The following is a 16,615-nucleotide window of genomic DNA, read 5'->3' as shown; positions in this document are numbered from 1 at the left end:
GGCCACGTCCATATCGCTAGGCCACACCCCCAAAACCGTGTGCGCACCTTCGGCGCGCAAGGGGTCCCACTGCTACCACATACAAAGTTGGGAGGTATGATTAAATGCTCCAGGCACCCTAGGCTAATACACATGTAGCTCCCCTTGTAATGCCGCTAAACATGTGATGTGTCTTGGAGCTCAGGTACTCGCCAGTCTTATTGCCCTTTGTAATGAAGGGTATAAAACTGGCATGTACAGTAGGATCTAATGCTTGTGCTTTGTGAAGGAGACTTTGGCTTTAGGCTGCCCAGCTGGCGCTGTAGCACAATGTACATAAAGTAATGGTTCCATCAGTAAGTTACATTGGGGCAGATGTATTAAGCCTGGCGAAGAGATAAACTGGAGATAAAGTGGAGAAAATGTGGAAGGAGATAAAGCACCAGCCAATCAACTTCCAACTGTCATATTTCAAACACTGCTGATTGGCTGGTGCATTATCTCCTTCCACATTTTCTCCACTTTATCTCCAGTTTATCTCTTCGCCAGGCTTAATACATCTGCCCCACTGGCACAGCCGTCTGGCAGTCACCTTAAGAACTTTACCCCCCACAGTCCATCAGGATGGGTGATCGCTAATAAGCATAGAATAAATTAGGCCTTCATTTTATTTCTCGGCTGTCGCCTGCAAGGAGCCTCCCCCCTCCCCCTGCCTAATCAACCTATTGGTTAATCAGGTCCTGCAAAAAGATTTCCAGAGCGCACCCATAAGCACTAACTTACAATGTCTGTGACAAATTGTGAATAGAGCCATTTCTGAATCAGGATATTAAATTATGTTTCTTCAACAGTGGAAAAAAAAATGAGGTTAAACTTGGAGCAAATGGTTACACAACACAGTAGCCGGACAAACTGCAATTCAGCTGTACTCTTATGTACAAATAAATTATAGAACATATTGTTCAGTGGTTTATAAACCCTGTAATTTGAGGGGTCTCCTAACTAGCAATTTGGTAATATGAAATATTGAGATGTCTATGTAATTGCGCTGCAGAAACACTCCTAGATTTAAGACATTAAACCACGATATTGCAATTATCGTTATTATTAAATGAATCACTTTCACGCAGCCAAAAGTCATTTTTGGTTTACCAGACTAATAGAGATGACAATTATTTTCCAGTGAAGTTTTTGTTTGCAGTGGCCAAAAGTAGCAAAGAGATTTGCTTAATAAAGCGTACACACGGTGAGATATCTACTATTCTTCTATTCGATTTTGCTTATAGAATCAAAATTGAATAGAAAATCCAATGGGCATTGATTGTTTTTTCTACATTCGATGCAGACTTGATCCCGATGCGCGCTCCCGTGTAGTGTAAATCGAATAGAAAAATAGCAGCCAAGACTATATAGTGGAAATCTAATCGCAGATAGTGCAAATCTAATGCAGGGGTCCTCAAAATATTTGCTTCTGGACCCCATCAGACAATAAAAATAATTACGGGACCCCAGCAAGTTACTGCAGAAGGTTATCACATCACATGTGTAGTCAGCAGACAGCACATACATGGCAGCATTGTGGAGCAGCATTGTGGAGGCGCAACATGATGGGAGGAGTCTAAAATAACAGACAATTCAACAGATTTTTCAGACTCCTTGAATCACTGACTGAGATTAGAAAAGTCATCAGCCTGATGGTCAGCAACATGGAGTCGCGACCCCATGCTGAGAAGGTAGGGACCCACTTTGGGGTCAGGACTCACAGTTTGAGAAACGCTGATCTAATGTGTTCGATTCGATTGGATGTTTATCTCCTGCCTGAAGCCAGTGTTGATCTAATAGCAAATCGAATAAGTTAAGAAATAGTGTAAATCGAAAAGGAGTAGAAAAAACTTCAGAGCAGGTGGAATAGTCCATTTCTAATAGAAAATCGAATCGAAAATGGATTCAATCCATGTACAAGCCTCTACTCAAGCCTGGAGTTGTCCTAGTAGACCCCCTGTGACATCTGTATCTTCTGTATCACAAAAACATCCTGCTATATTATGACACCTCAACATATGGTCCTTACCTGCCACCACTGGCGATTTCCTGTCATCGAGGAGCTGAATGGCTGTACTAGCTGTTACCACAGTGCTTCTGTTTACTGAACCTGAAATTGGAAATAACATGGTCAGGCGTTGGGGACATAACATTTCATATGGTCTAACTGTGCGGAGTTTGTATATTCTCCCTGTGCTTGCATGGGTTTCCTCCGGGTATTCCAGGTTCCTCCCACAATCCAAAAATATACTGGTAGGTTAATTGGCTCCCAACAAAATTAACCCTAGAATGTCTGTGTGTGCGTGTACATGTGGCAGGGAATATAGATTGTAAGCTCCATTGGGGCAGGGACTGATGTGAATGTTCAAATATTCTCTGTAAAGCGCTGTGGAATCTGTGTGCGCTATATAAGAAACTGGTAATAAATAAATGGCTCAAATGAAGTATATCCAACTGCCATCTGCAACCTATAACATCCATACTTCAGTGCTGTTTTGGCATCCGGCATGTGGGCAGAATTACCAAATATCTAAGATGCAAGAGTGGGAATGGGTAAAGGTTGAAACGCTATAGGTCGACCATTATTGGTCGACAGTTATTAGGTCGACACACAAAAATGGTTGACATGCAGTAGGTCGACGGTCAAAAATGTTCGTACAAGCAAAAGGCCGACACATGAATAGGTCCACATGAGTTTCCCATGTTGACATAGCCGGACATGGACACAATATCAGTTTACAGTGCCCCCTTGCTTCGGGCACAGTACCTCGCTGACCTTGGTACAATATTTTAATATCCCCCTATGCCCACTGGGATGGTAAAGTATGAACAAGTCGGTTTAAAAAAAAAAACTCATGAAAAACTCATGTCGACCTTTTCCATGTCAACCTACTGCTTTTGTCGAAATTTTGACCATTTCAACCTAATGCTCGTTGCCCTTTTTCATGTGTTGACCCAATGACTGCCGACCAATAGTGACAGCGACCAATAGTGCCATGTGACAGCCTCCAATGAATAGGAAACGCTCTATGATCAGTGCTGGGGGGGGGGTAACTATGGGTGTGATAAAGCTCACATACAATGTCAGCAAAAGGACAACATTGACGAAAGGTTGACATAGAAAAGTAGACACAGGAAATGCCCGGTATGTTGCTATCTGAACACCTGAACCCCCAATTACTGTTCCGCATCCCCATTAATGGATAGCTCCGATCACCAGGCTTCATCCTAAATGCCACATTCCGCTACCTCTGTGCTCAGCACACTTTACCCTTCCCAATCTAAGTCCACATGGCTGGTAAAGTCTGAAAGAATTCAAAAAATGAACACCACCACCCCCCTCCAAAAAAAAAAATGTCATGTTGACCTTTTCAAGTCGACACTTTGCTTGGGTCAACCTTTTGTCAATATCAACCATCAGATATTTCACCTTTGGGTGTTGACTTATTCCCTGTCAACCTAGACACTGTCTGTCAGCCACCCGGATACCCCTAAGCATTGCATCGCCATCAGATTTTCACTGTTTGATGACACAGATTATCTCAGTGTGGCCATCGGATAGAATTGCCATTAGCAATAGTAACCATTGTCCATCGATGTTCTTCCTTATTTTTTGTATCGGTCTGCATGAATACACTGTAATTTGTTACTTATGTATTAAAGTGTATGACTTTTTATGTTAGAACTTCAGCAGAGATTAACGAAAGCAATTCACCAATATTCATATTATTTCAAGTGCTAACATAAACACGGTTGCTTATAACAACTTATGCAAATATTGAGTAAGATAATATTGTTCCTGGGTAACCATGTCGTGTGACTTGATACATGGAAATAAAAGCAATATCCCGCGGCACCGAGCTGCCCGCCAGCAAGAAAAAAACTAAGTTTACAGCCGTCCTCTAACACAATGATTAAAGCAGAAATATTACAGTAGTTCCATGCTTTAAAACAAACACATACAGTACAGTTCTACTTTTAAATTTACCCACTGAGAAGACGAATGTACAATAACTCTGATCTGTATTGGGTTATCCACTTATATGGTATATAGTGCAGGGTTGCCGACTTTTTAAATCTCCTCTCCGGGAAAAGCCCGGAGAGGAGACTTTCAACTGGAGTTTGGGGGCGGGGCTTAAGAGTCATGTCATTAAGCCCCGCCCCCATGATGAAAAATTTCCCGATTTGCTGATCACCGACAAGGGGGCAGGGCTAAAATGATGCGATTCTGACACTTTAGCCCCGCCCCCTCATCGTAGATCGGGCAATCCGGTTATTTAAATGGCGCAGGCAGCGGTAAGGTATCCAGGAACAGGGGGGGGGGGGGGGGGAGCGGTCCCCCAGAAACCGGGAGGGTTTCCTACCTTTCCGGAAGGCCGGGAGGGGGACCCGATTTTCGGGGCCCTCCCGGCCATTCCGGGAGATACGCAAGTCTGATATAGGGGGTGATTCAGCTTTGCACAGTAATTGGCGAAATTCGCTGCTTAATGAGCGCTGAAATGCGTCCCTCCAGGCCAGTGAACACCCGCCACTATGTGAATGTCTGCCCCATGGCAATGGCTGACACTTCCCATACCTCCCAACTGTCCCGCTTTCCGTGGGAATGTGCCAGTTTTTGGGGAAGTTCCCGCATCCCACCCGGGGCCGCTAGTGTCCCACAGCGGTAGCAGGGCAGTTAGGAGTCCCCCAGCCTGAAGGGAATAAACGCTCTGTGCATACGCACAGCACCTATACAGTGATACAGAGTGGCGAAAAACAGACAGGCCATCGTGTAAGGCCATGCCCTCTTTCAATAGACCACACCCCTTTCCACTGCGCAAGTGTCCCGATTAGCGAAACACAGATGTTGGGAGGTATGCACATCCATTCGCAATCGGATGTAGGGGTAAAAATCATTTGATGGTCACAGAACATCGAATGATGTTTCACCCGCCTGCAGATAAAAGTCAGTCTGACAGCAGGCACTCACCCCATGCAGGCTTTGACACGCCTGGAAAATCCTGTAAGGGAGTAAACTGCGCTATTGAAGAAGTTGAACACAATGATAACACAGCATGTAAAAAATGAATAATCAAATTTATTTATACACATTATAAAGCTCATGATTAGTGGGAGTCCTGCATCAACAGTGCTGGGGTATTTACCCTATGCAGTGGTGCCAGCTGGATAGGTGTCCCCTGAAAGCGCTCCTCTGATTGGAGCCAAGTGCAGTCCTGGTTCAGGTATCCACTGTAGGTAGATGGTGGTAAAACAGTGGCCCAGAAGTTGGGGTGACACAGTCTGATGCGTTTTGCTGGAATATCTCCAGCTTCTTTTGACATGCCTGTGTTGGCAAGGGGACACCCAGCGGTTTTGTGTGCACGCCCAGGAAACACTGAGTGTCCCCATGTGCCAGCCCCCTGTCTGCCCACTGCCCGCCCCTTTCTGTACAAATGCCTTGGTGACATGCGCAGAGTTGCAACATGCGCAGAGTTGCAACATCGGTCCCCAGCCCGTAAACGCTGGGGACCGATCCTTAATGAACCAGGCCCATATTACAATAAGTAGTATTATGCCAGATGTATTAATCCTTAACAGAGATAAAGTGGCGAGTGATGAAGAGAAATAAAGGACAAGCCAATCAGCCCCTAACTGCCATGTTACAGACTGTGCTTGAGAAATGGCAGCTCATTTTGCAGCCTTGCGAGTCCACCAAAGGCCAACGCCCCCACTCGTTTTTATGGGAACGCGAATGCACGGGGGACCGCATGATCTAGAATAACCCCCAAAGTGGGGAGAGTAAATATCCTCGCACATGTGTCCCACTGTCCTTACGCATGCGCAGTCTACTGTCCGCCATGCAAAATCCAGTTCTGAATAACCCCCTTAATACTGCCTTTTATTTCCGAACCCTTTAGCTCACTCCTTCCTTAACCTCTCATTTGGTTTGGATGTGCCACCACCATCAAACACACACTGAAACAGAACGGCTAATACTTCCCCCACCTCACGTTCAGTGCTTTACAGAATTTTCCATCCCTGTCAGCACCACAGTCCACACACCTGCCTCCATGCCTGATTTCTAGGGACAAACATTTACTCTAACCTCTCCTTCCAGCCTCCCGTCAAATCATTAGCCAAATACTGACACTTTCACTTATCCAATATTTCTGTAATACTCCCTGTACTAACACTTGCTGCCATCAGGCATTAGTTCACGCACTAAGTATATCTTGGCTTGTCTATTGTGCATAGGAACACTACTACTATGCTTGGTCACCTCACTAATTATTACACAATCTCAGCTGTCCCACTGACTCCACCAGTTCTTGCACTGGCAGATAGGACCTCTAAGCAAAATATTTGAGGTTTTATACTCATGCGATTAAGTCATCCACAAGTGTCCAGCGAAGAAATAAGCCATCCAGCAAAGAAATGATGCTTCTTTTTTTATTTCATTTCTAGATGATTGGGGTGGTAGCCGGCCGTTTCATGGGTGTGTTGAAAAAAATGCAGGCGTACCCAAGCGTTTTAGAGCTCCGGCTGATTCCATCGCAGCCACTAAGTCCAGATCTACTCTGGACAGTGCGGAAAACATTCGACGGTGAGCGGCTTTAGAAATGTTTTGGAAGTCTTCGCGAGCTGTTTTACATAAACATCCATTCGCAGCCTCGGGTGCTGGGATCATATCATTCCATGGTTGCCGACTATCGAATGATTTGATACCTACATGCAATACTAAGATACTCTTCGGTGTTTTAGTTTTGAGTGCACCCTGTACACCCATGAAACGCTGGGCATTCCCATTGGCGAGTCCACCCACCGCCGCCTTCCAGTTCTACGTGCCTGCTCGCATATGACATCAGCACATGCACATAAAGGCACATGCGCCTGACTCCAAACATCGCTCCCCCGTCCGAACGAGCGATGGGATTAGAATCAGGGTCCCAGTTTCCACAATGTGACCACAGTTAAATTTGAGGGAGATATTTTGTTTCTGTGCAGGGTGAGCAGCGGAACCCCGTCTTATACCCCTTTTACATCGAAAAGCAAGGTCAGTGCTGGGACCGGCACTTTCACACTAAACTCGGGTCACCCATTATATAGGGCGCAACCACGGTTTAACTCTTCTTAAAACCAGGGTGGAAGTGCCGGGTTGGTCAACCCAGGTTTTAAGCTGTGGTGCTTTCACACCACACCTCAACCAGAGACCATACAAGAAATACCAATCCCAGGATCGAGATCGTAGGGATCCCAGGATTTCTTACATTTTTTGGCCAGGATTAAATTCCTGTGATTTGACCCCCAATCCCTGTTTTTGGGATTGAAATGTGCATGTGCATTTCATCCCTTTCTACTGGGCAGCACTGAGAATGAGCAGCACTCGGCTAAGGCACTGCCTGGAAAATAGAAGGTGACGCCAATTAGCGGAACTTATATACAATCCAAAACTTGTGAGAATCCGAAAAATGGAACGCTGATGTTCAGCCTCATTTTGGATTCGGAAAATGGCACCAAGGATCGAACCCTCCTCGAGCCGGCCTTGGATCAGGTTAGTTCAGGGGGGGGTTGGTTCTCTAGGAACCGAACTCGCTCATCTCTAGTTTTATAGGATCATGGGTAATAGACACAAAATTCAAAGGTTATGTGTGAGATGCATCCCATACGCTGCTCAAGACAATAACCAGAAACAGGAATACACCCTGCATATCCAGGTCTGGAAATGCTGGAGGACGGCATTACCTTACATCCTGGTATGCTGTATAGCCTTCAGGTTTTATGTCTATTTCATTTGTTCCTAATAAAATTATATTTCACCATTGCGCAATCTTGTCTCCTATTATTATACTGTATGTATGGTTAATAAACAAATGGTGCTGTCGTGAGGTCTGCAGGGGCCGGGTAAAGTTTTGGGGGAGTGGCCTAATCAGTGCTACAATCACAAATATTTGTAGCACTGTATTTGCCGAGCAGGGAAGAGCCCTTGAGCAACTCAGCCAGGGGCAAATCGAGGGGGGGCGCACGATCAGTGTGATCACTGCAGCTCAGTCCACAGAAGTGTAAGCTGGGCTAAGGAGAAGACAGATTCTGCTGCTGCTGCCTGGGGAGGAAGGAGGGGGCAGGGGAGCGGTGGCAGACCTGGGTCTCCTGCTGGCCCCTTCCATCAGGTCTGGGCCTGGGTAATTAGTACCCACCTCCCCTACTTGCTCTTGACAGCCCTGGAAGCAACACACAAGGGAGACAATAAAAAACAAAATCGGCCTGTACTCAGGAGGAAAAGTGTCATAAATCTGTGGGTGTTTGTCATTAAACTACTGATTGAAAGAAAAAGAAATATTAATTTGTTCCACCAGGCATCAGTATTTCAAAGGGACTAATTCTGACCTGACCGCTTTGCAGTGGCCTGCGATTAGATAGTGTACTCTGACCCTTCCACAATTGTGCGACAGAGACAGCCTGATAGAGGCTGCTGCTTACATTGCAGGCCCTCCCTTAAATGCTTAGTCACACCTGCGTTTTCCAGACACTCCCAGAAAATGGCAGGTTACCACCACTACACACCAGCATCCTGTCAATCAAATTGCGAGGGGTTTGCGATTATTGTCAGAGTTTGGCCTCAATGGGGCTCTGCACAAAATTCTGCTACCAACTATAATATCCCTGAAAATAGTTATCAAAAGTAGGCAAGTATGACTTAATTATATTGTAGTAATTGTACTGGTCGTGTATTAGGCAGGCTGTCAGTCAGTGTAGTGGGGTACACACGCAGGTTGTCAGCTTTTCCTTGTTAATGTTTTTTCTTTGTGGTGTGTGGTCACGGTGGTGTGCGGCACTGCAATCCAATACACCATACAAGGTACTTGTTTCCTAGCACGGCGCCCATCGCATACCATCACATATCGATGGGCTTGTACAATGAAATATCGCATAGCATCGCATGCCAGCAAATGGCATGCGATGCGATTTTTAATCGTACAAGCACCCTGCTGGGTGCTCACAATGTTAAATGCACCCCCATTGTCAACGCCACCCCCACTATCAATGCCAACCCGAAGCGTGGCGAGCGCAGCGAGCCCTTGAGGGGCGGCGGTACGCGTCCTCCGACCTTTTCATACCACCACTATCCACGTCGGTGTGGAGTTGATTTTAGATCAGGGCTGGGCAATTGCGGCCCTCCAGATGTTGATGAACTACACATCCCAGGATGCTTTGCATTAGTTTTGCTATGTGGCCATGCTGAATCTGATGCAAGGCATGCTGGGATGTGTAGTTCATCAACATCTGGAGGGCCGCAATTGCCCAGCCCTTTTTTAGATAGTGTGGCGAGTGTAGCGAGCCCCGCGAGGGGATGTGGAATACATGTAAAGTAATCCGTGTCCCCTCGCAGAGCTCGCTGCGCTCGTTTTGGGGATTAGACTATGCATGTACAATCTAATGTGGGTCAGCGTTCGGGCACCCGCTCAGTTGCTGCCTGTAGCGAACATTGGAACAAATCTCCGGCTGAATCTTCCCTATCCATACTTCGCAACTTCCAATATCTCCTCTCCAGAAGAAGGCCGGATAGGAGACTCTGTGGGGCTCTTGTTTGGCGGGGCCAAGCTACCATATCACTTGCCCAGTGCTATACAGAGTGAGCTGCTATAGTTACATGCAATGCGTCAGTAAGCCAGTGTTGTACAGGGTAGGATGCTACAGATACTGTACATGCATTGCGTCAGTTAGCCATTGCTATAGTTATATGCAATGGCACTGGCTTATATGCAATGGCACTGGCTTACTGACACATTGCATATAACTATAGCAGCCTACCCTGTATAGAAATGGCTAACTGACGCAATGCATGTATCTGTAGCATCCTACCCTGTACAACACTGGCTTACTGACGCATTGCATGTAACTATAGCAGCTCACTCTGTATAGCACTGGGCAAGTGATATGGCAGCTTGGCCCCGCCCATGAAGAGCCCCACAGAGTCTCCTATCCGGCCTTCTTCTGGAGAATGAGGATGGATAGGGAAGATTCAGCCGGAGATTTGTTCCAATGTTCGCTACTTGGTTTTACAGATGGTCTTGGCATGCTTTATAGTCTTAAGGCAACTACAAATTACAATATATTGTAGTAAATTGATTTATATTATGTCATGTATGTATGTCTACCTATTTGTTTTATATAATTTAAAGTGTGTCCAGTATTCTTTTTGCTCAGCGGAGTTCACACAAATGATTAATTATCCACTTAGCAGCGCAAAGTTTTTTTCCACACCAAGGTATTGGTTGGAGGGTATGCTGTTATATTTACACACTTTGGGGCAGATGTATTAAGCCTTAACAAGAGTAAAATGCAAGGGTGATAAGGAGAGATAAACGTCCAGCCAATCACCTGCTAACTGCCATGTTACAGGCTGTGTTTGAAAAAAGTCAGTAAGGAGCTGATTGGCTGGACGTTTATCTCTCTTTATCACCCTTGTATTTATCTCTTGTTAAGGCTTAATACATCTGCCCCAATGTGTCAGTAAGCCAGTGCCATATAGGGTAGGCTGCTATAGTTATATGCAATGTGTCAGTAAGCCAGTGTTATACAGGGTAGGCTGCTATAGTTACATGCAATGTGTCAGTAAGCCAGTGCTATGCAGGGTACATCATACCGGGAAACAAAAACCCAGCCAAAATCTGACAAGCTCCACCTATTTTAATTAAAATACTTCCCCTTTCAGGGGTGTAAATTGTGACAGGCCACAGGTGGGGGATATGCTATTCTTCCCCTGCTGGAGAGTGATAAACAACCATGAGCTCCTTACTGCCATGTCACAGGCTGTGCCTGAAAAAAATGACAGTTAGAAGTTGGTTGTTAGCCCATCTCTCCACACACATTGCTCACCAAGGCCCAGTACATCTGGCCCATAATGTCATACACACATATTGTATGGCTTCTGCTAATGTTATCACAAGTGTCCTATGATGTCACAATCGTAACCAGGGCAGTGGTAAGCCAGGGAGGCACACCAGGGATCATTCTGTTGCTTGGTCCAGACCTGCGCAGTCAGAGATTCTTGGAGCTTGTGCTTTTTGGTTTCTAAATTGAATTTCTTCATATTTAGTATTAGTATTATTATATACTTTATATATAGTATTAGTAGAGGAGAGGAGAAGAGGAAGAGGAGAGGAAGGAGGAGGCGGCGTGTGGGAGCAGCCATGAGCTGTTTCCCGTTTAGCATGTGCTGGCCATTCTTCAGCAGCAGGGTAAGTGCGCTGTTATTTCTATTCGTGTTTTGGTGTTTGCACAATTATGGTTTTATATGGATTTCTCAAGGGTTCGGGCTAACCTGAAAGTGGGCATGTCAGGGCGCAGACAGTGGATTTTTCCCAATTTAGTAGGGCTAAATGTCAGCCGGTGTCTGCCCAGATCTGATTAAGCTAAGGGGTAATTTATTATTTATAGTATTGCCGGTGCTTTTGGGCACCACATTGCACTGCAAATGGGGTTGTTGATAAATGGGCTTTAATAAAGACCATTTTTCCCCCCATTCAGCATTATTGTATTGTATTTGCTAATACCTGTATTTATGTATGGTCAGTTGTGCAGCTTTACACAAAAATGTAACATTAGGGCGCAATGCAAATAGTCCCAGTAGCTCCATTGGGCACCACCTATTGGTTGACAGCCCCAAAAGTAACTGGATTCCATTCATTATAACTAGAAGGGATATTTTTCTATAGCCTAATTATTAATTAGAATTTATGTTTTATCTTTATTTAATTAAGGTGATGGAGCGTGACGCCCCCCTACTTCCACCAAAGAGGGAGCAGTTTACAGCACCTGAAGAAATTGAAATGGCCCCATTGCCCTCAGTGAAACAAACTGAGCAGGAACCTCGGCAGAGGAAGGTGCCCCCAGCACCTCGTCAGAGGCAGGCACCACCGGCACCCCGGCAGAGGCAAGCACCACCAGCCCCCCGGGAGAGGCAAGCACCACCGGCACCCCGGGAGAGGCAAGCACCACCGGCACCCCGGGAGAGGCAAGCACCACCAGCACCCCGAGAGAGGCATGCACCACCGGCACCCCGGGAGAGGCAATCACCACCGCCTCCCCGTGTAAGACTGGCCCCACCACCTCCGCGTGTGAGAAAAGCCCCACCGCCTCGCCAGGAGAGACAGGCCCCCTTGCCATAAAGGAATTCGCCCCCAATAACACCTGAGTGGCATGCGTCCCCCAAAACACCGGAGTGGCATGCGCCCCAAATAACACCTGAGTGGCATGCGCCCCCCAAAACACCGGAGTGGCATGCGCCCCAAATAACACCTGAGTGGCATGCGCCCCCCAAAACACCGGAGTGGCATGCGCCCCAAATAACACCTGAGTGGCATGCGCCCCCCAAAACACCGGAGTGGCATGCGCCCCAAATAACAACTGAGCGGCATGCACCCCCAACAACACCGGAGTGGCATGCTCCCCCAATAACAACAGAGTGGCATGCACCCACAACAACACCAGTATGGCATGCGCCTCCTACAACACCAGAGCAGCATGTGCCCCCCAAAACACCAGAGTGGCATGCACCAATTTTTTAAATAAAATGAGTGTTGCTTAATGATAATGGTTCTCTTTTTTCCCCCCCAAATTGAGCGTCTCAATGTTGAATGAATGCTTGTGAGCTGTGGTGTCATAATTTGTAAAATAAAAAAGGTATACTTTTACTTTTTTAAATATCAGCCCTGTAGCCCATCAGTGTCCTGTCTACATACATCTTAGAGGTTTTCTTGCTTTGGTCCATACAGTAAGACCTCACCAGGGGCGGATTGGGATGTAAAACCAGAAATTTATGGAAGCAGGGGGCGGGGTCTGCTGAGGTAGTGGAGTCTGTCAAGAGGGGGAGGATCCCAACTAATAAATTAAATGTTGCATGCAGTTGCGGCCTTCATAAACTAATACACTTAGACAACGTTTCAATGTATATCACATTGTCATCAGGATCCTATATGAGCCAAAATTCACATTATTCCATGCAGTATGCGCCAAAATGCACATTATGCCACACGGAATCCAACAAAATTCAAATTAGGCCACACGGTATTAGCCAAAATCCATGTTAAGCCACACAGAATCACACAAAATTCTGTTATGTGGTGGCAGGGGGGTTCTATATGTTGTTATTTACGGGGGGTGGTGGTGGGGGAAGGGGGTCTATTCATATGTGTAAGTTCATAAAAGTTGGCTGCCTGCGATGGAGTTTTGTGCCCCCTTTAAAAAATAAGTAAATGATTGGTACTTGTTTCCTAGCACGGCGACACCGATTTTGATCTTATGGCATCGGGTCTATGAAATCGGGTCACATCGCATCGCATGCGACCAGATCGCATCCGATGCGACTCGATTTGACCCGATTTTTTATTGTACAGCCACCATGATGGCTGATTACTATGTTAAATGCCCCCCCCCCCCAGACCCGATTTTTTTTTGTACACCCACCCTGATGGGTAATTAGTATGTGAAATGCCCCCCATTGTTAACGCCACCCCAGTATCAACGCCAACCCGAAGCATGGCGAGTGCAGCGAGCCTGCGAGGGGCGGCGGTACGCGTCCTCCGACCTTTTCATAACCCCACTATCCACGTCGGCGTGGAGTTGATTTTATATAGTGTGGCGAGCGCAGCGAGCCCCGCGTGTTAAATCGGGTCTAATCGCATCGTATGCCATTGTAAAGGCATACAATGCGATGCGATTTTAAAATTGTATAACAACGTCTTAAAAGCCCGATATCAGGTCTGGGCGGGTCCAATAGCATACCTTAACTAATGGTATGCGATGGGACCCGACGGGCACCGTGCTAGGAAACAAGTACCAAATGATTTTTTTTTTATATTTATATGTATATTTATATATATATAGCTATATAGTCCAGCATCCATAAGGAAAAACTGAGGAGGGCACTCACCAATCGATGCAAAAGGAGATACTTTATTTAGGTAGACAAATCCATGTTAAAAGAAGTCAACGTTTCGACCCTAAACGGGCCTTTGTCAAGACAGCACAACAGCAGCAATAATCCAACAGGACGGATAAATTCCAATGCTCGCACATCCGCCCACCCAACCCCCTCTCTTGGTCAGGTTCCGTGCGGCTGCAAATGGACATTTGTGGGGACCAAATCACTCCATGGTCGCCGACTATCGAATGATTTGATATGTACACGCAAAACTAAGACATTCTCAGATGTTTTAGTTTTCCGCGCACCCTGTACGGGAACAGGGCGGGCAGCTGACATCCGTTGATGTCAGCTGCCGGCCCCCTGGCAGCTGCTTCACTGCTGAATTTCGCATGAGCGCATTCCACCTGCCGCCACCTGCCCGCACTGGTGGGTGTGAACAGGACGACAAACTAGCAGTTTGCAGTGCCCGCTCACACCCAGCATCTGCACATGGGCATAAATGCGCATGCGCCTGACTCCAAACATCGCTCCCCCGTGCAAATGAACGTGTTTCGGTTCTGGTTCAAATTCATCATTGTTTGGTTGTTTTGGCAAAACCACTTTCAAGTAATTTGGTATAGATATTGGTTCAGTTTAATAATAAACAATAAAACGATCGAGAATCAATGATAATCAGCTATAAAAACTAGAGATGAGCGTGTCCGGATTCTGGGAATCCGGACTCCCCCGAACACTCCCCAATCCAACCACGTTCAGGAGCCTGTTCAGGTTTTCCCGCCCAGACTCGGAGCGCGCCTTTCCAGCACCCGCGAGTTCCCACTGTCAACGTCACTACTACGTCACTATACGTATATAAGGACGTCCGGGCTCTCTCTCCCGCCCCGCTGTGCAACCTGCGTGGTGTAGTAGTTTTAACTACTACACTGCTGTCTGCTGATGATAGTGACAAGTTCAACCTGTGTGGTGTAGTAATACTGTAGTTCTACACTGCTGATAGTGACAACCTGCGTGGTGTAGTAATAGTTCTACACTGCTGATAGTGACTACATGCGTGGTGTAGTAGTTTTAACTACTGCCCTGCTGATATATTAGCGACAAGTTCAACCTGCTGAGTCGGACTGTGTTAGTGTAGTGTAGTGTAGTGTGGTGGTACACTGACAGAGTCTGTGCTGTGCTGTATATTATATATTTATCTATGTAGTCTGTGCCTGTGCCTCATAGATTGATTTACCTGTCCTCCAGTGTCCAGTCCCACTCCCACTCCCTACCACCAAATTCCTAATAAAAATCCTTTTAAATTGTCCTATGTCTGCTGCTGTGTGACTAAGCTGGAACAGGGTACTACAAGTCTCCCCTCACCTGTGCAGGCCACACGTCAATGCAAAATAAATGACAAAATATCATTTTTATTTTAGAATAAAGGGGTTAAAAAATAATACTGAATAATAATAAAAATCCTTTAAAAATGTTCAGTGTCTGCTGCTTTGTGTGTAAGCCGGGAGAGGGTACTTCAAGTCTCACCTCACCTGTGCAGGCCACACGTCAGTGCAAATTGCAAAATGTCATTTTTATTTTACAATAATAAAGGGGTTACTGACTTATTAATAATCCTTCTCAATTTTTCTGTGTCTGCTGCTGTGTGACTGTTAGCTGGGAGAGGGTACTACAAGTCTCACCTCACCTGTGTGCACACCAGTGCTGCAAAATAATCAATCTAATTTTTTGGGACAATAAGGGCTACTGACTTAAATAAATTCCTTAAAATCCTTTTCAATTTTTCTGTGTCTGCTGCTTTGTGACTGGTACTACAAGTCTCACCTCAGCTGTGTGCACACCACACATCGGTGCTGAAAAATAATAAATCATTCTCTCTTTTTTTGCAATAAGGGTTACTGACGTAAATAATAATCATTTTAAATTTTTCTGTGTCTCTGCTGCTATGTGGCTGTACTCCAGAAAGATAATGGCACTTTTATCTGTAGTGCTTTTTATATTTGTGTATTTTAAACTGTATTTTATATGGCCATTGTGATTAAATTGTGATGTTTTAAACGTACTTCACTATTTTATGCCATTTCTCTTTTATTGCATACGTGATGCACATGAGAGGGACCCTGGAATTTATGGAATTTCCAAGCGCCTGATAAGTCACTATTCTATTTTTCGTTTGTGGTGTATGGTGAAGGTTTGAGGAACCTTAAGAATTAGTTGACTCACGGCTGCTGGGTGCGCAAAGCTACTCACTCACTTATCTGTTGTTGGTATTGGTGTTAGATGTGCGTCCGGTGTCCACCATCAGTGGAGTGGGATTTAGACAGTTGATGGAGGTATTGTGTCCCTGGTACCAAATCCCATCTAGATTCCACTTCACTACGCAGGCGATACCGAGAATGTACAGAGACATCAGAAAAAGTGTCCTTGGTGCCCTGAAAAATGCGGTTGTACCCACCGTCCACTTAACCACGGATATGTGGACAAGTGGTTCAGAGCAAACTAAGGACTATATGACTGTGACAGCCCACTGGGTAGATGCATCGCATCAACAGCAGCAGCAGCTTCTCCTGCATGTCAACTCCTTCCAAGGCAGGCTACGCTGTGTATCACCGGTTTTAGTAAGAGGCACAGCACCGACAACCTCTTAGAGAAACTGAGGGAAATCATCTTGCAGTGGCTTACCTCACTTAGACT

The 16,615-nt window shown here is 45.8% G+C and overlaps 1 protein-coding gene and 1 long non-coding RNA gene across 6 annotated transcripts in view; one reads left to right on the top strand and one right to left on the bottom strand.

The window, feature by feature from the left end:
• The window catches only part of CACNA2D3 (calcium voltage-gated channel auxiliary subunit alpha2delta 3), an 876,035-nt gene that overhangs the window by 193,292 nt on the left and 666,128 nt on the right, over positions 1-16,615 (bottom strand). For all 5 annotated transcript variants that reach the window (XM_083156212.1, XM_083156214.1, XM_083156213.1 and 2 more), the window contains one exon: positions 2,051-2,131. In XM_083156212.1, the coding sequence (XP_083012338.1) occupies positions 2,051-2,131 (81 nt within the window). The remainder of the gene's footprint in view (positions 1-2,050; positions 2,132-16,615) is intronic.
• Positions 11,034-12,315, top strand: LOC146025966 (uncharacterized). Its single transcript, XR_014454327.1, has 2 exons — positions 11,034-11,240; positions 11,763-12,315. It is a non-coding gene; the product is annotated as an uncharacterized LOC146025966 (long non-coding RNA).

Source organism: Crinia signifera, chromosome 8 (genome assembly GCF_055691185.1).
Source record: "Crinia signifera chromosome 8, ASM5569118v1, whole genome shotgun sequence".
Lineage (NCBI taxonomy): Eukaryota > Metazoa > Chordata > Amphibia > Anura > Myobatrachidae > Crinia > Crinia signifera.
Note: the sequence above shows the minus strand (reverse complement) of the source record. Positions and strands in the feature narration are given on the sequence as shown.